This window comes from Mus caroli, chromosome 9 (assembly GCF_900094665.2).
Source record: "Mus caroli chromosome 9, CAROLI_EIJ_v1.1, whole genome shotgun sequence".
NCBI lineage: Eukaryota > Metazoa > Chordata > Mammalia > Rodentia > Muridae > Mus > Mus caroli.
The window spans coordinates 109,036,799-109,059,534 of NC_034578.1; the positions used below are offsets into that span (position 1 = coordinate 109,036,799).

General features: G+C 40.6%; 1 protein-coding gene across 29 annotated transcripts in view; it reads left to right on the plus strand.

The window, feature by feature from the left end:
• Window positions 1–22,736, plus strand: part of Clasp2 (cytoplasmic linker associated protein 2) — a 172,202-nt gene that overhangs the window by 79,775 nt on the left and 69,691 nt on the right. For all 29 annotated transcript variants that reach the window (XM_029481868.1, XM_029481874.1, XM_029481876.1 and 26 more), the window contains 4 exons: window positions 9,988–10,067; window positions 15,695–15,787; window positions 18,213–18,358; window positions 22,035–22,170. In XM_029481868.1, coding sequence (XP_029337728.1) covers window positions 9,988–10,067; window positions 15,695–15,787; window positions 18,213–18,358; window positions 22,035–22,170 — 455 coding nt within the window. The remainder of the gene's footprint in view (window positions 1–9,987; window positions 10,068–15,694; window positions 15,788–18,212; window positions 18,359–22,034; window positions 22,171–22,736) is intronic.

The following is a 22,736-nucleotide window of genomic DNA, read 5'->3' on the forward strand; positions in this document are numbered from 1 at the left end:
ACAAAGCATTGTGAGCCCCCCCTAAACAAAACAAAACAACAAAAACCTAAAAATACCATTGAATTGATTTTGTGTTAGCTTCTACTGCTGAGCAAGAGGCCTGCCCCTAAGTGTGGTTTGCATACCCAATGAGAAAACCAACTTTCCCTTTGTGAGAGGTTATCAATTGGAGATAGCTTCTCCATTGGGCATGGGGTTCATGTCCACTTCCCCTCACAGTACTCGCATCCTATCTGGCCATGACTTGGGCAGCCTCTGTGTCTGTTGCCTCAGTCTCTGTGAGTGTTTATGTATGTCAGTCCTGCCGTATCTAGAAGGCCTTGTTTCTATGGTATCTTACATCTCCACTGCCTCTTAATCTTTCTGCTCTTTCTGCTTCCTTCTTCACAGAGTTCCCTGAGCTCTGAGAGGAGGGATTTCATGGAGGCATCCCATTTAGGATGCATGTTCCAGGGCTTCTCACTCTCTGAACATTGTCTGATTGTGGTTCCCTGTGTCCCATCTACTGCAGGAAGAATCTTCTGTGACGATAGCTTAGCAAAACACTGATCTACGAGTGTAGCGAGACGTTCGGAGTCATCGCGTGCTGTGCTCCTTTAGCAGAACAGTAGTCCTTGATTTCCTCCTAGGTCCATGGCCTGTCTAGTCTCAGGCCTTAGCCACTAGGGCAGTGTCGGGCATGGGTGGGCCTTAATTCCAGTCAAGTAGTGGTTGGTTACTCCTGCAACTTTAGTGTCATTACAGTACAAATATGTGTTGCAGGCAGGCCAGCATTGTAGACTGAAGGGTCTGCAGCCGTGTTGATGTTTACTTTTCTCTTTGATAACAGGCATCACAATGTTCAGTAAGTACCATGAGCACTAGTCAGTGGGGCTGCAGGCTCTAGATCCGTGGTTCTCAAATCTCCTAATACAGTTCCTTATATTATGGTGATCCCTAACCTAACCATAATAGTATTTCATTGCTACTTCATAACTGCAGTTTTGCTACTGTTATGAATCATAATGTAAATATGTGATATGCAGGATATCTGATACACTACCCTAAAGGGGTCAGGAACCATTGCTCTATCCAGTCAGCAGCTTGGCTTGTCCATGTCCTGTGAGTTACAGCAGTGCTGCAGTCAGCAGTCCAGCCTTACAGTAAGTTTGTGGAGAGCAACCAGAAACCTTGGCAATTATCTGGGCTGTTTGCAGGTTTTTATGAGGCCCTCAGCTGACAACTAATGAGCTGTGACCCATTCCTGCCACTGGAAGTGTCATTTGATGGTGAGAGGTGTCTAGTTGGGACTTTATATCCCATGTTATTTGCTGATTCTAGCTTAGATTTCTTTCATTTTATATATACACATAAGCTTCTACTGAATTAGGTTTCCATACAATCTCTCAAATTACCCATACTTTTAGCTGTCCCTCTCCATATCCCCCTCTTCTCTTATTCCTTCCCTCTCCCCACATGAACCTCTTGTTTTAGTCCCCCACCCCAGTAATAGTCTACGCCCCCGTCCTGAGGAGGGCCTGTTCTACATCTAACCTCTGTAGTTACACAGATTGTAGCTTGCTTATCAAAGACTTAATAGCTGATGGCCACATGTACATGAACTCATATCATATTTGTCTTTTGGGGCATGAGCTACCTTACTCGGGATGATTTTTTTTGTAGCTCTATCCATTTACCTGTGAAGTTCATGATTTTTTTAAAAAAATTATGAGTAATATCTCATTGTGTAAATGTATCATATTTTCTTTATCCATTCCTCCACTGACAGGCATGTAGAGTGCTTCCAGTTTCTAACTATTATGAATAGAGCAGCAATGAACATGCTTGTGCAAGTGTCTCTGTGGTAGGATATAAAGTACTTTGGGCCCAAGAGTGCTATCATAGTTAGGGTTTTCATTGCTGTGATGAGATACTGTCTTAGTTTTGGTTTTATTGCTATGAAGAGACACCACGACCAGGGCACGTGTACTCTCATTAAGTACAGTATTTAAGTAGGGCTGGCTTACAATTCAGTAGTTTAGTCTATTATTGTCATGGTGAGAAACATGGCAGCATGCAAGTAGACGAGGTGCTGGAATAGGAGCTGAGAGTTCTACATCTTCATCAGGCAGACAGCAGAAAGAGAGACCACCACACTAGGTCTAGGAGACCTTATAGGATGGCCCCACGGTGACACACTTCCTCCAAGAAGGCCACAGCTACTCCAACAAAGCCACACCTCCTAATAGACACATGAGTCTATGGGGGCCATTCGTATTCAAACTGTCACAGACACCATGTCAAGGCAATTCTTATTAAAAAAGAAAAAGCATTTAACTGGGAGCTTGGTTACAGTTTCAGAGGTTGAGTCTGTTATGATAGGAAGCACAGTGGCAGCCATGCAGGCATGGTGTTGGAAAAGTAGCTGGAAGCTGTATTCTTTTCCACAGGCAACAGAGAGGAGGGGAAGGGGGAGACAGAGAAACAGAGACATACAGTTATACATTGGGTCTAGTTTGGGCTTTCGAAACCTCAGAGCCCACTCCTAGTGACATGGGCACAGGAATGCAGGCATGATGTTGGAGAAGTAGCTGAGAGCTGTCCTTTCAATTTCTGTAAAGAGTTGTGTTAGAATTTTGATGGGGATTTCAAGGAATCTGTAAATTGCCTTTGGTAGTTTCTTGCTCCAATCTTTAAGCTGTTTAATTTGAAAAGTTTTAAAGTTAATTGTCCTTTATAATATACATTGTGTAATTTAAATATTGAATTCTTACACTAATCGCATAGTTAAATATTGAGATAGAGTTAGCAACAAAAACTGCCATTGTTAACCAGGCTCAATTAGGTGGTGGCCCACATTGCTATTAATTTTTAAATTTGTTTATTATTACTTATTTTATATGTATGGGTGTTTTCCCTTCATGTATGCCTGTGGACTGCTTATGAGCCTGTTGCCTGCAGAGAGCAGCAGAGGGCATTGGATCCCCTTTAACTAGATTTACAGACTGTTTGCTTTTTCTGCATGTTGGGAATCAACCCAGATCCTCAGGATGAGCCCAGTCCCCTTAATCCCAGGCCATCTCTACAGACCCAAATCATGCTATTTTTATAGAGCATTTAGTACAGATTGTGTAGTCCTTATCCAAATGCTGGAACCAGCATTGCTTTTGTATTGTAACGTTTTTAGTTTAAGTTTTTGAATGTGTACATATGCATAATGGGATATTTTGGGAATAGGTCTAAAGTCTAAATGTAAGCTTCATCCGAGTGTTGTAGATACTTTTTACCATGATCTGGAGATGGTGTCGCGTATCTCAAACAAGCTGGTTAATGATCAGCACTGCATGGCTCAGCACTGTGTGGCATGAAGCTTTTCACTTGTGGCACCACAGTACTGCTGGCGTTAGTCGCTTTTCTCTTTACTCTGACCAAGTATCTGACAAGAGGCAATACAGGGGCATTTTGTTTAACTTAGAATTTGAGGGATGCATCCTATCCTTGTGTGGAAGACCTGATGGCTGGACAGTAAGGCATCGAGTGGTACACTGTGTCAGCAGTCAGGGCGTGCAGGATGCTGGTGTTCAGCCAGCTGCTGTAGCTGTCCTCTGCTACTCTGTGGGTTCTCCTTTCTTCCACCCTTCTCCACCATTCTTCACCCTGTCAACCCCTAACACTGGATAGGAGAGACAAAAGGATAGAGGGGGAAGGAGGGAGCTCCCTGAGTAAGGCCGGGGTCACAAAGAGGGCGCTGCTATCCTTAGAGTACTTCCTGCTGATTAGGGGTGTTGAGGCAAAGCATAGTGAGCTGTTGGGGATGACCTGAAGCAGCCCCACATCCTATACCTAGGATTAAATCAAAACGTATTCTTAGTAAGTTTTAGATTTCTGTGTTTTTCTTTTAAAGATTCTGAAGCTCCAAAATTGTCACTATATTTCTCCATTTCTGTTTAAAGCCATTAATTTTGCTGTGTGTAGTAGGAAACTATAAACAGAAACATTTTTCAGTGAAGTAAGCACTTTCTGGGTCAGTGGCCAAGGTTTGCAGAACACTTTTCCTGCTCATTTCTAGTATTTATCAGTTTTGATGGTATCTACAGCCTTTTCATTTCCTGTAGAATTATGAGCAAATCTGTGTTCCAGTGCAAAACTTTTGCTGGCTTCCATTTTGATGTTAACATATTCTAAAACTTATAGGCTGATTTATTTAACAGCCTCAGTTTTTCCTATAACCCTATGTCTCTCAGCTGCTGCTGTTCCTTTACTGAAAACAAATGACTGTGTTTCCCCCAAATGAAGCACCAAGTATTTTGATATTAGAGATACAGCTTGATTGATGATATTAGCATGGTATACATTAGAATCAGTATTGGTCATATCCCTTACCCACTCATCCATAGATGGTGTTCCTGCCTTTAATGGTCTAATGTTTTTACATTCAGTATTCAAAATTTCAAACTCCAAGGTCTCTATCAACATCTACCTTGCATCAAGGTCTGCTACAGCTTTGTTCATAGCTGAGACTATTCTTTGTTTAAAACAAAACAAAACAAAACACCCCTCAGTGTGCCTTCTCCAGAGCTTTGTGCGATCTTAGTAGATGGGGTGGACCCTTTCCTGGGCCTCTCAGCTTTGTCCCAAGCTCTTAAAGCCCCTGTGCGACATTGTTTTATAGAAGTGTGATCAAATTGAATGTGGTTTTGTGTATCAGAGCACCGCCCTTCACCCAGCAAGTGGACTTTTGCTGTACTCACTCCCCTCACTGTTTTGCTGTTCAGCATTCATGGCTTCTTCTCTCCGCCATGTTAACCAATGCAATGTGGACCATCCTCTAGGACAGCTGTCGCTCATCCCTTCAGGTTTTGGAGAATAATTCTATTTTGAGTAGTACAGTTATTTAGAGTCTGTTTCACACAAGGTGAGTTTATTCCATATGATATCATAGACTTTTTAAAATGCCTTAGATGTATCATTTCTGTAGGACGCCATCCTAGCTTATCATAACTATATTCCACACCGTTAGCAGGCCTATGATGTATGACTACTGTGAAAGCTGATGGTGATCTTGTAACCCAGGGCCACCCCTCCTCCCACTCTTATGGCAAGGTTGGTTTTGAGAGTAACGTTTTCTCTCGAAATGGGCTGTGTCGTCAGATTGTTTCCTATTTCAGCCATTCTTTCTTTCTCAGGCCCCTCCATTTCCACCCACATTTTTCTAACTGCTCAGCCATTCTTCTATCCTTGTTTGAAACATAAGATACGAAGAAGAAAAAGACAAAACAGAAAACCTCTCTGGTAGAAAAGCAGGGATATCCAATTGTTAGCAGCTGTAATAAACTTTTTTCTGGTCTCTTGAAAAAAAAAATCCATTCCTTCCTTCCCTGTTGCGGGAGATATTAAAAACATGATCCGGCACGTTCCCGCGCCCCTTGCTGTGCTTTTGCCCTGGTGGCCTGGCCGGTCATGCACTGTGGGCAATGGCTGGCCTGGTTTTATCTCGAGGAGACTCTAACTCAGAACTCCACAACCTTTCCACCCAGCTCCCTGGGTTCCCACTGGTGGGTCATTACCACGCCAGCACCATGCTTCAAAATCCCCCATGGCCTTTGTGGTGCACATCTGGCAAACCAGGCTTTCTCTCTTGAACCTAGATGAGCTGCTGCGTGAAGGAAAATGCAACACAAACTTAGTTCAGAAACAATGGTAACTCAGTCTCTGAGCACAACAACTAAAACCTAATCTTATAAGTCTTATTAAAACATGATTCCTCCGGTGGTGAGTCCTTGCAGATCCGCCACGACACCTGGAAACTCTAGCAGCTACATCTTACCCTTATGCTGTCCTGTTCTTTCCTCTCTTCCTCTCTTCTTCCTTGAACCTGGATGTCCCGCCTACTCGCACAGTGATTGGCTCCTTCATTTATTAGGGAATTGGAGCAGCACCAGACCCATCCACACTACTTCCCTACCATTTTCTTTTCTTTTCTTTTCTTTTCTTTTCTTTTCTTTTCTTATCTTTACTTTTTTAAAAAAATTTTTTTTAATTAGGTATTTTCTTCCTTTACATTTCCAATGCTATCCCAAAAGTCCCCCATGCCCTCCCTCCCACTCCCCTACCCACCCACGCCCACTTCTTGGCCCTGGCGTTCCCCTGTACTGAGGCATATAAAGTTTGCAAGTCCAATGGGCCTCTCTTTCCAGTGATGGCCGACTAGGCCATCTTTTGATACATATGCAGCTAGAGACACGAGCTCCGGGGTACTGGTTAGTTCATATTGTTGTTCCACCTATAGGGTTGAAGATCCCTTTAGCTCCTTGGTTACTTTCTCTAGCTTCTCCATTGGGAGCCCTGTGATACATCCAATAGCTGACTGTGAGCATCTACTTCTGTGTTTGCTAGGCCCCGGCATAGTCTCACAAGAGACAGCTATATCAGGGTCCTTTCAGCAAAATCTTGCTATTGTATGCAATGGTGTCAGCGTTTGGAGGCTGATTATGGGATGGATCCCCCAGTATGGCAGTAAGCTGGAAAGAACCCAGATGCCCCTCAACAGAGGAATGGATACAGAAAATGTGGTACATTTACACAATGAAGTACTACTCAGCTATTAAAAAGAATGAATTTATGAAATTCCTAGGCAAATGGATGGACCTGGAGGGCATCATCCTGAGTGAGGTAACCCAATCACAAAAGAACTCAAATGATATGTACTCACTGATAAGTGGATATTAGCCCAGAGACTTAGAATACCCAAGATATAAGTTACAATTTGCAAAACACATGAAACTCAAGAAGAACGAAGACCAAAGTGTGGACACTTTGCCCCTTCTTAGAATTGGGAACAAACACCCATGGAAGGAGTTACAGAGACAGTTTGGAGCTGAGAGGAAAGGATGGACCATCTAGAGACTGCCTACCATTTTCTTTACAGCATTTGAAATCAAATTTCCCACTCTCCCTAGCCTCCTGTTGGGTATCACTTGTAGCTTGTCTTTTCCTATTTCAGGGTTTCTTCTTTCTACCACCTTCTCCACCCTTTCCACTCCTTAATACTACATAGGAGAGACAAGAGGATAGAGGGAGGGGATTGGAGTTACCTGAATAGGGTCCAGGGTCTGAAAGGAGATGATGTCATCATTAGACTACTTCCTGCTGATTAGGGTCATCGAGTTCCTTGGGGCAAGTGTGATCTTTGTTATCAGGATATCTAATTTATTCTTTCTCATTTTTCCTTTGGGCATAACTAACAAATTGCAACCAACAACAGCCAACAACCCATCCCTCCTCTCAGGGCCCTATCATTTATATACCCTCTAAAATAAACATCCTCAGAATTCCAAATATCACACACACAGAAATTATCTGCAGCTGGCAAAAATTAGACACCTGCTAGAGCAGGAGAAAAAAATCATAGTTGTAATACTTGTGTGGGTTTTCTGTTTGTTTTTTAGCCCAAACTCCAAAATTGTCACTACAAGCTCCCTTTCTCCTTTTAAATCCGTCTCTGACCCCAGAGCATGGAAAGGCGTCATCTATATACATTTAAGGTTGGGTTTCTCTCTTGGGTTAGCCCTGTCTGGAAACACTGTTACGGACGGAGGTTGTGGACTGGATTCTAAGTACAGTTAAACTGTGAATATTAGTTATCACAATGTTCAAAATGTTTCAACTCTTGGAGCACTTCAGACTTTGAAATTTCAGATATTTCAGATTAGGCACATTCAATGTTTTGTTTTGTTTTTTTTTTTTTTGGTAAATTATGAATATGAAAATAGGGCTGAAGAGATGGCTCAGTAGTTAAGAAAGTGTATTACTGCCAGGCGTGGTGGTGCACGCCTTTAATCCCAGCACTGGGGAGGCAGAGGCAGGCAGATTTCTGAGTTCGAGGCCAGCCTGGTCTATAAAGTGAGTTATACAGAGGAACCCTGTCTCAAAAAGCCAAAAAAAAAAAAAAAGGAAAGAAAGAAAAAAAATTAAAGAAAGTGTATTACTGTTGCACAGGGCTTGAATTTGATTCTTAGCATCCATATTGAGTGACTTACAACTCCCTGAAACTTTAGCTCTGGTAGATCTGACATCTTCTAAAAGACATACACATACATAGGCATATACATAGACAAAAACCACACATAAAATAATTTAAAAAACAACAACAACAAAAAGATTGTAGATAGAGAGCATGTAGCAGCTATTATCCCTAGAATTCTGGGTACCAATGTGGAGGCTGCAGTAATTAAAGGTTACCTTCATACCATGGGGTCGTGCTGTTATGGTCAGGGGGAGACTTCAGAAACCCATAGAATGAATGGTCTCTGACTGTTGAGTACCTGACTACAGATGGGGCATCCTATCACCCTTCCAGGGTTCATGGAACATTGTGGGAGAAGGGCAGGAAAGTGCTGGAAGAAGCAAGAGAGAAGAGTGTATGCACTTGAATGCACTCTAGGCATCATGTGACTGTTGCGCTTTTCAGCCCGCAGCTACTTTGATTACATGCCCAGGATGGAGTCTCGGAGCATTGTCACAGCGAGGAAGGGGCTCGTGGAGCACCGTTCCTCCTTGATGATTTTACACAGTTAATGGATGATGTGTGAGAGAGATGCGTTCCCACTGTAGCTCATGCTTCTCTAAACAAACTCTGAAGCAACCCTAAATAAACTCTTGCTCCCCTACCCCAGAGTGACAACAGTAAAATGACATGGCTGGGAAGAGAAGAGAACCAGCATGGAATCAGTAATGGAAGCAGGGATATATATTATAGAAACAAATTGCATATGTGTACAAAAATGACAATTCTAATTGTATCTAATTAAGACGCTAATAAAAAACTGTAGAACTTTAAAGAGATACCCACCAGTCTAGACTCAGCACTCTTCGAAAAGGCATGAGCTGGCTGGTGCTGTCTTCCAAGCACTGTGAGCAGATTCAGCAAGGATTAGAAAAACTATCAACTGGAACAAATGGTCTGCCAGAGTTACTAGAGTTTAACTGACAAGAACAGGATGCATCCCTCTTCCCTGTGAAAGGAATGAGTTCTTAATTCCTGCAAGCTTTCAGTTGTATCACCTGTTGATAGAGCTCAACAGAAAAGTAGCAGAAAGATGACACTTTGCTGGGTTTTAGGCTCAACATCTCAGAAGAATAGAGGTGGAGCTGAAAGACAGTAGCTTAACTATCAGCTCTTACATAGCTGCTGCTTACCAGCTATGGTATAATAATAACTTGCTGGTCTGGAGAGATGGCTCAGCCGTTGAGATCACTGACTGCTCTTCCATAGGTCCTGAGTTCAATTCCCAGCAACCACATAGTGGCTCACAACCACTTGTATTGGGATCCGACACCCTTTTCTAGTGTATCTGAAGACAGCCACAGTGTACTCATATACATAAAATAAACAAATCTTTTAAAAATAAAATAATAACTTGCTAATATTGATTTTCTGTGTATAATAAATGAAGGTTTATATAATCAAATTTAATTCCAAAACCCTCACTTCTTTCACATGTGTTCCTAAACACAGCATCATATATAGATTTTGTTCCCATTGTTTTACATCATTTTTAAAAATCTATTGTTATTTAATGTTGCCAATTAATGATTGAATTAGGATTTTTTGAGATGAGTTTCTACTGTGTTGTCCAGACTGGCATTGAGGGTGCTACAATCTGGCTGCTCAGCCTTCCAGGTGCCAGGATTATAAGCTTGAGCACCACGCCTGACATACTTACTATTCAGTTCTGAAGTGTTTATCCTTTCTTCTTTATTGTGTCCTTGCTAATGCATAGAGTAGTGGTGGAGTTGTACTTGTGCTGTTGCATCAGGACGTAACCAAATGCTACCAAGTGCCTCAACTTCTCTGGAAGTTGCCCTGTTTTAAAACATTTTGTATATCCTTCAAAATTATACTGTTGTTTCTATCAAAGGGATCTTTCACATGGTTCTTATTGTTAAGATACCTAAAAATATACCTAAAAGACATAAAAAGAAAACCAGTTTCTTTTTAATTAACAGGTACTTCTAAAGAAGGAGGGGCTGGAGCAGTTGATGAAGATGATTTTATAAAGGCTTTTACAGATGTTCCTTCTGTTCAGGTAAGATTTCCAGGGAAGCGGCATCCCTCATGATGTTGTCTCTGCCTCCTCATCTCCTTGTTTTGTCTCTTTATAAATTTTTATTTGCAGGTACAACTAGATGGCTCAGGCGTCAAGAACTTTACAGTTCAAGTCTGACAAGCTGAGTTTGACCCTGAGTTCCACATAATGGTAAAGGGAGGAGACCAATCCCACAGTTGTCTGCCCTACAAACATTATACACAACGAGAAGAGGAGATATGGCAGGAAATCTAGTAGAATCTTTATATCCAGGATAAACTTTAAAAAGGCAGCTATTTTGTTCCAAGTCATTGTAGAAGACAGTGATTGCTTTCTGTTCTCTGTAGAGTTCTTTTTCTGATGGAGCTTTACAGCCTTGGCAGGACTTTGCTCACAGGTCAGTCTTGGCATACCTGCAGTGTCTTGCGTTGTTGAGTGCTGCAAACAATACACAGTAAATACTAAAGTTGCAAGGCATGCCATTCTCCTTCACAAAACTTATGGATTAGATTAGGGGCTTTGTTATAAGGATTTGTACCCTAAAAACAACTTTTGTGTAACAATCAATAAGTTGCTTTTTCCAGATGTTCAGTCCACAGAGGCTGGACTTCCCTGCTGCCAGCAAGGCCTTAACTCATCCTTGAGTAACCCTTTTTCTTCTGTCAACCCACATGGCCAAGAACACCAACATTTAACTGGGTGGTGGTCCCAGGTCTTGGGAGGCAGAGAGAGAGGGTCTCTGAGTTTGAGGCCCCCTGGTCTGCAGAACAAGTTCTAGGACAGCCAGGATTATAAGGAAAGACCCTGTCTCAAAAAAAATGTAGGAATGATATATTAGACATTATCAAGACATTAATTATTGTCATAATTTGATCTTCACATTCATTTTTCAGTAAAGCTTAGATAAAACTGAAACCATGACTCAGTCATATTACATTTCAGTGTCAAATGTAAAGTTCATAGTTAGTTTTGATCTCAGGGACTATTAGAGGCTGACAAATAGATATGAGAGTTCTTCCCGAGGAGGAACTAAAGGAATCAAAGTGAGCATGTGTTTATAGTAGCTGTACAAATGCCATGCCCTTGGACCCAGTGTTGCTTGGTGTATCTCTCTACAGTACTAAGTTTGTGGTTCTGTTCCTTCAGATTCTGTTTGAGTAGTTTATATGTCCTTTACTTTTATTTGTTCAGTTTACTTCCAACTTTTTGCTAATCTATATTAAGCTGCAGTGAGGGATTTTGCTTGTAAGATTTATTTATTTATTGCTTTGGGTTTTGTTGTTGTTTTTGATTTTTGAGAAGGTTTTTCTGTGTAACCCTGACTGTCCCAGAACTAGCTATATTGACCAGACTGGCCTCATATTACAGAGATGTACCTGCTTTTGCCTCCTGATGAAAGGTTTTATCCTTCTGCTGTGACTAAAGGCATGCTGTTTATAAGATTTTTAAATGTATTTATTTGTAAGATTTTTTTTTTGTTTTGTTTGCTTGTTTTTAAAATATCAAGTAGTTCAATATGGTCTTGAATTCCTGATCCTTCTGCCTCCAACTCCCAAGTATACTGGTATCGCAGGCACCAACATACCAGGCTTTTATAGGAGCTGCTTTAGGGTGTCATATGTATGGAATTGCATAGCTGTGGTTGGTTTGTTTCACTCGATTTTGTTGTATAGGATGATTATACCACTTCTAAGAAAGGTATGATTAGGCAGCCCACTTTCAAGAGCTATTTGCTGGGGAAAATGCTTGTTCCCTATACGAAAATGCGCTCTCTCTCTCTCTCTCTCTCTCTCTCTCTCTCTCTCNCTCTCTCTCTCTCTCTCTCTCTCTCCTTCTCTCTTTCCTTCCTTCCTTCCTTCCTTCCTTCCTTCCTTCCTTCCTTCCTTCCTTCCTTCCAAAAAATGAGACATACAGGGATGGAGGGAGGGAGGGGGAGAGGGAGAAGTGAAAATGTGCATTTCTTCACACTCTGGCTGTCCTTCCTGCCTGTCAGAATGCTGCTTCTCTCATGGATGTCCCTGCTGAGTGTTGTCTTGAAAGGTTCTAGCGCTTTCTTTGCACACGGACTTATACTGTGTGAGCTAATAGGCGCCCTCAGAGGAAAAGTTGTCCTTAAGCTATTTAAAGTCTTAAAAAGCTATAGGAAAGCTTTAACAATGCTTCTGATTTGAGTGTATTTGAAATGGATTTTTCTCTTAAGATACTTCCCTCTCTCTGTATATTTTGTAGACTTGTCATGTAAAGGAATGGTTAGTGTTTTAGGAACAGTTGTGAAACCTGTCTGGACTTTATCATTGTTCACTGTTCAGTATGTTCTAGCAGAATGGATCCTTACAGAATCACTGAAGCTATGGGCTACCCAACCTCAGGAAGGAGAACAGGCTTCCCAGCCACCTGTTGCAACAGCGTTACTGCTTCTAGAGAGTCTGTCCTTCCATTCCCATGCTGTTATTAAATAGAGCTTCCTTTCACTGACCTCTAATATAGCTGGTGTTGAGTTAGCTGTGCTTGCTGTCCTCATTGCCCTGCACTGCCGTGTGAGGCCTTGCTCTCTGGCCAGACCTTACTGTTTGCTTGCGCTATTCAGAGCATCTGCCCACGATTACCTAGGGATTAGCCGCACTGGCTGTAAAACCATATTAATTTAGGAATTGTTAGTGTACAGTCAAGGATGTTGTGATGATTAAATTTGCCAATGTCAATGGTAAGCATATGCCTGCTATTTCTACACCATAAATGTTGATATACTTTTTTCTTTCTTTTATTTTTATTTAATTTATTTAAAATTAAAATATAATAAATCTCCCTCCTTTGCTTTCCTTCCTCCAACCCCTTGCATATTCTCCCAGAACCTTCTCAAATCAATGACTTCTTTTTTTATTATTGTCACCTATACAGAGATGAACAACTTTGAGTCCATTCTTGTTGATTATGTGTATATGACTTTGGGCTGACCATTTGTGTTGGATAACCACTAATGGGGCTCTGTTCTTGGAGAGGCTAACTCCCCCTCTCTCAGCAGTCACTAGTTACCTGTAGTCTGTGAGTGAACTTCCTTGTTCTGTGTTAGCTTGTCTGCTGATGCTGTCATTGTTTGGGCAGCTCTTTCACAGCAGACTCTCCAGTCCTCTGGCTCATACTGTCTTTCCACTGCAACTTCTGTACCTTAGGTACAGGAGTTGTATTGAAGACATATCCACTGGGACTGGGCTTCCCATTGTGTTCAGTTATGTGCTAGCCTTCTCTTTCTCCCCCTCCCTCCCTCCCCTCTCCCTCTCTTCCTCTGTCCTTCTCTCCTTCCCTCTCTCCCTCCCTCTCAAGATTTATTTGACTATTTTATATGTATCAGTGTTTTGTTTGTTTGTACGCCCAGCACATGTGTGCTGGGTCAGAAGAAGGTGTAGAATCCCTTGGGATTGGAGCTACAGATGGTTGTGAGCCACCGTGTGGGTCCTGGATAGCGAACCCAGGGCCTCTGCAAGAGCAGCAAGTGTTGTTAACTACTGAGCCTGTTCTCGCCCCGGTTGTGTTTTCTGTAATGGTCACTATTTGCAATAAAGAGAAGTTTCTTTGATGAGAAAGGAGAGCTACACTTACTGTGCATACAAGGATAAGCTTTAGACTACAGTTAGAAATTATGCAGTAAGATGGCGCATTGTAGTAGGAGTTCCCTTCTGAGATCCTTGACCTCAGGAGTTTAGAGTAGTTGGCATGTTTTCCCTCCTGTTGAGTGTGCGTTAAGTCCAGTCTGACAACTGTTGGGTCCCACAAAGATTTGGGTTAGTATGGTCTACAAAGTCAGTCTAGGATAGTCTGTCTCTGCTACACAGAGACATCCTATCTTAAAAAAATTTTTTTTTATACAATGTATTTTCATCATATTTTTTTCCTTCCTCCTAACTTCCTATTTATTCTTTTTCTCTCACTAAAAACAAAACAAACAAAACAAAAGCACACACAAAGGCATGGAATTCATTTTGTGTTGAACAGCTATTCCTCTTAAGCACAAGTGCTGCCCTGGCATGTGGTGATATGCCCCGTGTCAGTGTAAAGTTGATCTGGGGACTCGAGACCTGGCTCCACAGTTAAGAGCATTTGCTTCTCTCGCAGAGGACCCAGGTTGGATTCCTAGCAACTGTAATGGCTCGGAACTATCCTTAACTCCAGGTCTAGGTATCTAACAACAGCTTCTGATCTTCACAGGCACCATGCACGCATGTGGTGCAGGCAAAACATTCATACACGTAAAATAAAATGTAAACATTGAGAAGTCTCTCTCTCTCTCTCTATCTCTCTCTCTATCTCTCTCTCTCTCTCTGTGTGTGTGTGTGTGTGTGTGTGTGTGTGTGTATGTAAAGAAAGCTGTCCCAACAGCTATCAATTCCAAATAGTTCCTTTGTTAGGGTGTATGTTTGCATCTCCCCTTCTCTGTACCTATCACTTCCTTACATTTTTCTAGTTTCTAATCACTTACCATCCTCACAGCACCCAAAGCAACTGGCCTAATTGTTTTCTTCATTTACAATTCTATTGTAATAGTGGTAAAGCAGTGTTTCCCACCTTACTTCCCTTCTATTAGTCTATTTCGTATCCATTTCCTTTACAAATGGATCCTTCTTTATTTGGTCAATTAAATATTATAGATAATTAAGGGTTACTTCTGGATCCTAACTTCCTACTTGCATTTTGATGCTTTATGACTTCAACAACATGGCTTTATCTAGTACCTGTATATTGATTACATCTAATTTTACCTCTAAACCAGACCTCTGCTGAGCATTAAAATTATCTTCTTTTAGGGGCCTCAGAGACATCTCAAACACAGCCTGTCTAAAATCAGAATCACAATCTCCCTTCTTAACACTTGATCTTCCAGTATTCTTTATGTGGAAGCCATCTTTCAGTCAGCTAGAGAAGTCAGAAACCAAGAGGTCATTCTACAACAGATCCCTAACCCAGTGTTCTTTGTATACCAAGGAGACACATGAGGAGCCCAGGGACAGAGGGCTTGAAAAATTATGGAGTTACTCGAGTGAATTTTTGAGTTACTTTCTCCCTTTTTCATGGTTTAGAGAAGGTCTTTACATTGTCTTCCAAGATAGCACCTTGTAGTACAATTAGACGTGGTGTTTATAATATATTATATTTGTTATATATTATAAATATATTTATTATAAAATATTACCAAAAGGACCTGTTTTACTTGAGTTTTGTTTTCCCCCTTTTAGAAACACACTGTAGCCAGGTGAGTTATATGCTTAGTCTATTCTGGCACTGGCCCTTTTTTCAAATAGTTTTACAAAACTAAAGCATGTCTTTTTAACAATATTTTGTAATATTGTATAAATGATGTTTTTGGGAAGTTGCTCCTTTTTTGTTCCTTGGACATGTGCTCCATTGGAAGCATTCTAGAAGCATGTTTGAGGTTGTCCTTGTGGGGACGAGGAACAGAGAGGGCTGAAAGGAAGGCTGTTGGGGCATCTACTCTCTGTCACTGTCTCCATGGAAAGTGTAGCTAGGGTGTGAAATGGCCTTTCTACATTAAAAACTATTTCAAACACTGGTACATCGTTGTATGTTATTTACAGCAAGAAATTTTGTTCTAATTTTCAATATTTTCTTTTAAGATCTATTCTAGTCGAGAACTTGAAGAGACGTTAAATAAGATCAGGGAAATTTTGTCAGATGACAAACATGACTGGGACCAGCGTGCCAATGCGGTAAGTTTTCTCATGACCTTCCTTTCTTATCCCTGTCTTCTTAGCAGCACTCCTGTTCAGAACTTGAGGAGAGCATGCACTCAGCGGTGATACAGGCTGAGTGGTCATGAGTTAAAATCTGATGGGTAATATTCTCTGTAATGACAGACAGAAATATGGCTGTCATAGGCATTGTCGGCTTTAGATTTTCTTTTCTTCTTCTGTTTTTGCTGATCATGTCAGTGCATGTCCCACAGCCTGGTAGCCAGTGAGGTTGAGAGAGCTCTGCCTGGCCTCTCTGGAGTCACCTAGCTACTTATCAGCACCATTGTCAGTGCACCCTGAGTCATGAGGACTTGCCAGAGAAGAGATTGGCTTTTCCTGTGGGCTCAGCATTTGTTCAACATTGACATAATTTCGCTGCAGGGTGTCTATTCATCTGACTCTTAAATATAGTAAATGTGGTTGAATTATTTACAACATTTTTGGTCATCCTTGAGCTAGGAATGGTTTATTTGCAGTACATTTCTTGAGGAAAGTATTAGATGAATGTTAAAATAATGTTTGTGTTGACATGAGTTCTATATTGTATTTCACGTTCTGTGATGTCAGTTTTGTCAGATGACACTGAGTGCCTCAGTATCCCCAAGGCCGGGAAAGGACTGATTTGAAGATGCCTGTGCTCTGAGAGCCTCTAGTCGGGCTAATATATATTCCTGACAAATAGTGCTTTTTTGATATTATGCATTACAGATGGTTTTCCATCTCTATGTTTAGAAGTCTGTATTTTTGAATGTTTAACATATTGTTCTTAACACAGAAAATAATGCTCTGAATTTGTTTAAATATGATTTTGTATTTACTTTTAAAGTTGTACATCACACATAAATCACAATTTAAAAAATAAAACAACTTTTTCATTGATGACTTACGGAGAAACATCACAGATTAAAATAAAAGACGAGCTTGAACCTGAAGGTTTTTTGTTTTCCTTTGAAAGTAGTCATTCAGAAGTAATTAGTCTGAATGTCTTTTGGAGTATGACATTTTCTCTGTGCATTCAAATCAATATAATACCCTCCACTCCTTTTATTTTATTTAAACTAAGCAATGCTTAATCCCTTGCTCTTTTTTATTTAACAAATTGTACCTATACAATATTCCTGGTTATGCATGTTAAGCGTGTATTGACTGCTCAGATATTTACTGAATGCTGGTTGATGTGTACATACATTCTTTAGTTTGATATGTGTATGTGTAACTCATTAAACTCATTCTCATTTGACAATGACAGAATTTTAAAGGATTTTTTCTTTTTTCATTTTAATGATGTTGGTGGGGGTACTTTGGTTTGTTTATTTAGATAGGATCTCTCTGGTATTCTTGGCTTGCCCTGCAGGTTGCTGTGTAAAGAAAGCAACCACTGGGGGGGGAGGGGGAAGGGAGAGGGAGAGAAAGAGAGAGAGATTGGCCTACTGCTCTCTGACACCTGAGTAGTCAGTCTCCACCAGGCTCAGCTTTAATGATACAGTCCATGTCCTTCTGCTGCCTTTCCCTTGATACAGGGTTAAGTATTCCATCACCGAACTGAATCCCAGACCTTTGCACATCCTTGTAACAATTGTCTCCATAGGCTAGAGTATTTACACGTGGCTTCTTGGTAAAGAGCACATGCAGCTTTATTTCTGTAGATGAATAAAGGTTTTAGTCCTTCACAAATTTACTCAAACTTTTTTGTGAGCGTTTATTTTCTCTGGTGTAGTGTGTAGTCTATCAAGTGTGTAAGGTTTTTGCCTGTCTGATGTACAGATAATATTTTCTTCCAGCTTTGGCTTCCTTGTCAGTAGTGCAGCTGAACACAGTTTTATATATGTACTTTGTCAATTTATTATTAGTTTTTCTTTTTCTATCTTTATTTTCATTTCTTATGTATTGATTGTATTGTACTTGCTTAGCATGTATGAGACCTTGGGTTTGAGTGTGAACACACACACACACACACACACACAGCCTGGAAGGGAGAAGAAAAGGCAGGGGTGAGAGACTATCAATAGGTAATGATAGTGGTTGTCCAATGTCGTAAATGTACTTAAATGTCACCAATTAAATAGTTTAAAATGATAAATTTCAATGTTAATTACATTTTTCTGTACTTTGGAAAAGAATGATTAGAAAAATGTAAATTTTCTTTTTTATGTGAACATGTATCTGTTCCGCATGTATCTAAGCTTGTAACACTGCTTCCCAGACAGCTTTGTATTGATTTGTGTGTTTATTTACATGGTGCATTCAATGTGATGAAAATTTCTGAATTTTGATATGTAAATTTAATGAAACCCATAAACTTAATTGTAAAGAAAAACCTTTAGATGTTTAGATGATGTAATTTGGATGATTTCTTTGTAGACTCTCAGCTCTTATATCAATAATGAAATGTCTCTTCTAGCTTAAGAAAATCAGATCACTTCTTGTTGCTGGAGCCGCACAGTATGATTGCTTTTTCCAGCACTTACGTTTGTTGGATGGAGCGCTTAAGCTGTCAGCTAAGGACCTCAGATCCCAGGTGGTCAGGGAAGCTTGCATCACTGTTGCGTAAGTGTGTCTCTCTGGGGCAGAGGTGTCTGTTTGTTTTTGACATAGGGTCTTACTGTGTAGCTCTGGCTGTTTGGGAACTCACCATGTAAACTAAGCAGAAACCTGCCTTCTTCAACTTTTCCAAGTGCTAGGATGGAAGAGTTGTACCTCCATATATGGAATGCTATTTATTTTTTTATGAATGAATGTAGAACTCATTAAATCAGAGTTCATTAAGTAAAGCAGTAACAAGATCACCCCCAAAGAAGCTGACATGAACCCCAAAATAGTTGTATTATACATACAGATTCAATTATTTCTATTTTCTTTCTTCCTTTCTTTTTGTTATTTTTTAAAATGTTTCTTTTGCTGAGATTGTGGCACTGTGATAAAGTACCTGCTTAGCATGTGTGAGACTTTGGATTGAGACTCTAGCAGTAGATAAGAGACATCTTCCATAATTGTTTTATCAGCTGAAAAATGTATAGGGAAAAAAATGAATGGGTCTGGCATTGGCTATACTTATTTTTCTCATTCCTAATTTGGCTGTTGAGTACTTCATTTCTGATATCTTAGCAAATTAGAGTCATAACACCATCAATTTATCAAAATCTATTTGTGTATCATCTTCGCCTGAAATCCTATTTACCACTGAGTGCTGTTGTTTCATAGATGGATATCAATGCATCTTTTGAAGACAGGGAACCCAGAGGTACCTGCAGTGCATCTTCTAATTACTATTGTGTTATTGTCCTAAGGGAAGAAGGGAGATATAAAAATTATGAGGATTTCAAGAAAAGGCAGGAAGCGCCTGGTGACATAATTATCCTGTGCAGGGGACTCTGTGGATGACTTACAGTCAAGGGATGCTAGCAAGGTTGCCAGGTGAAGCCAGTATAGCAAAGTGATGCTGTACCTTCAATAAAGCAAACAAAACGAATTCATAAATGTAACCTTCAAATATAGTTCAGAGCCAATAAGATGGGTCAGTGGCTGAGAGCACCTGTTGCCAAGCATAGCAGCCTGGATTCAGTTCCCTGGATTAAAAAGGTAGGAGAGAACTAATGCATCCATGTCTGCTGTCCTCTGACTCGGCCTGTATGCCATTGCACTTATAACTACACAAAATAAGAAAATAACTAAGTTTTAGCCAGGCACTGGTGGCACACTCCCTTAATCCCAGCACTTGGGAGGCAGAGGCAGGCGGATTCCTGAGTTCGAGGCCAGCCTGGTCTACAGAGTGAGTTCTAGGACAGCCAGGACTGCACAGAGAAACCTTGTGTGGAAAAAACAAAAACAAAGAAAGAAAGAAAGAAAGAAAGAAAGAAAGAAAGAAAGAAAGAAAGAAAGAAAGAAAGAAAGAAAGAAAGAAANAAGAAAGAAAGAAAGAAAGAAAGAAAGAAAGAAAGAAAGAAAGAAAGAAAGAAAGAAAGAAAGAAAGAAAGAGAGAAAGAAAGAGAGAAAGAGAGAGAGAAAGAGAGAAAAAAGAGAAGAAAAAGAAAAGAAAGAAAATAGCCAAGTTTTAAAAAGAAGAAAACCAAAATATACTTGGACTAGGAAAACTGCAGAGTAAGTAAATAGCTTTTTTGCAAGTAATGTACACTGAAGGCAAAGCTGAGATACAGATGAGATGGCTCGGTGGTTAAGAGCACTGACTGCTCTTCCAGAGGACCCGAGTTCAATTCCCAGCAACCAGTTGGTGACTCAAAATCATCTGTAATAGGATCTGATGCCCTCTTCTGGTGTGTCTGATGACTGCTACAGTGTACTCATATAAGCAAATAAATCTTTAAAAACAAAAACAAAACCACAACCTAACAGAGTAGTGTGGTCATCGCTGTACTGACCTGCCAGTGCCTTTAGAGATACAGGGACAGGTGCAGGGACCCACACACTGCAAAGCAATCTCACTGAACTAGGGATATAAAGAGCAAGTTTCAGAAAGTAGGATAGCCAAGTATCCAGAACAGTGGAGAAGACACACACAGCCAAAGAGCTATAGAAATCCGTGTTGTCCTGAGACGAGCTTAGTACTGATCTGTTCACATGAAAGCTAAAACTTCCCGAGGAGTGGAGAAACCCACTGATCCCAATACTGAGACAAACCCTGATTCCCAGGGCTCATTCAGGAAAACGTTCAAGTCTGACTTTCCCAGAATCTTCGTCGGTGCCTAGTACATTCCGCAGAGACCCCAGGAAAGCCACCGTACAGGATCTGTAGTAAACCTACTGCTGTAGGTCTCACCTCTTTCAGCAAGCTTCTTAAAGTTGATTCCCATGTGATCACCTGCCCACTGGAACAGAGCTCACACTGCTCAGTGGAAGACAGTAGACTTGAGGGGCTGAGAGGTTGGGAAACTGACTTTGTAACTGAGCACAAGGACGTCGGTCTAAGTCTGGAGTCCCTCTCTGAATCAAGAACCTAAATGTTTGGCACAGCCACATGTTTGAACTAAGATAGTAAACTGCTGAGTGCACTGATAAGATGTCTATAATTCCAGTACTTGGCCGGTGGAAATAGGAGGGTCCAGAGTTCAAGATCGTCCTTGGCTATGAGTGAGTTCAAGGCCGGCATGGGCTACATTAAGACCTTATCTCTAAAAAAATAAAACATTAATCTAGTAAAGATTCTGTATATGTTGAAATTGACAAATATCACAAAAATTGTCAAAGCTGTCAGTAATTATGATGTCTTTTCTATGTGTTTTAACCGAAGCTAGTCAAGGTTCAGAGGGCAGCTCAGTGGGTGAGCTGCTTGCTGTGCAAGCACTGGGGTTTGCAGTGTGCCCTTCTAATCTCAGCACTGGAGAGAGAGAGACAGGAAGAGTCCCAGACGCTTTGGCCAGCCAGCCAGTGTGCAGCTTAGTTGATGGTGATCCCGTGTTAGTGAGGGAGAGTGGGTGGTATTCCTGAGGGTGACTGGTGAATCGTCATCCATACGCTACACTTACATTTGCACATGTGCACGTGGGGGGTGTATGTAATTACAAATGTGGGAAGGAAATACAAATGTTAACACAAGTTAGTGAGTTTTAGGAGATACCAGAGTTGTATTTTTGTTGTGGATACTTAAATCCAGCCCCAACAATAATACCAGAATATTTGTGACTCCTGCCCTTCCAAAAAAAAGCAATCGGACAATTAATCAAAATAGGTAACATTTTGTGAAACATTGATTTGGGTAAGATTTGAAACTTAAAAAGAGTTAAGCATTTTGGACTTTAGGTTGTTCGGGCATCAAAATGGAAATATCTTATGCAGACCCACAATCAGAGTAATATTTTACTTAATGTTTACTTAGAATGCGTAGCTCTACTCTGGGGTCACATAGCATGTGATCTGCACACGTCTCTACACAGGGAGAGATAGAACGTCAGATTTTTGTCTTTGGACTGCCCGTTATTAGATAGGAAAAAAGAGACTGTATAGTACCTGGAAAGTGGGGATGCGGCTCATGGCAGAAGCATGGCTAAAACCCTGCCTGGCTTTGCATTCTGGTACCTCATCAGCCAGGCCTGTGGTACACACCTATAATAGCAGTACTTGGAAGGTGGAGGCAGGAGGATCAGAAGTTCAAAGCCATTCTTGGCTACATCCCAAATTTGAGGCTAGCATTAGTACATAAAACTCTTTCTCAAAATAAATAAATCTTTTCTGCAATTAATATTAAAGTAGTTTTTGTGTTCCTTTGTAGTCACCTTTCAACAGTTTTGGGAAACAAATTTGATCACGGCGCTGAAGCCATCGTCCCTACGCTTTTTAATCTTGTCCCCAATAGTGCCAAAGTCATGGCGACCTCTGGATGTGCAGCAATCAGATTTATTATTCGGGTAGGTTTTTTACAGACTCCCTCCCCACACATGTTCTTAATGAAGTCATATTATTTATTGTTGTTGTTGTTACCTCTAAAGGAAAGAAAATTACTTTTAAATATTTTTCTCATAATGCAGTTACTATAGAGCATGTAAGTAATACAAGAGCCTACAAAGTGTGGTCATGTGAACATGGAATATCATGCATATGTGTAGGTGTGTGTGTGCACTTGTGTTTGTGTCTGTAGATGCTTCGGGCAGTGACAAGAGCAGCACACACTTAGTGTGGGGACTGAGTACACAGAGATAACGACGCTATCATTTCCTAAATACCAGAAATAGTGCTTAATGGCTAAATAAAGAATGAGAAAAGTGAGTATAGCCACAACGAAGCGATACATATTTATGATTAAGTTCTATATTTATAATAAGCACTTTATTGCTTACTTCACTAAAGAAAAGCATAAGATTTAGACATTGGAGAACATTCTCCTAAAAACTATCCCATCACCATTATTACTCTAATAGGGGAATTTGGGTCAGTTTAGATCTGATTTACAGCTTTTTTTCCTGGTTGTCCTATG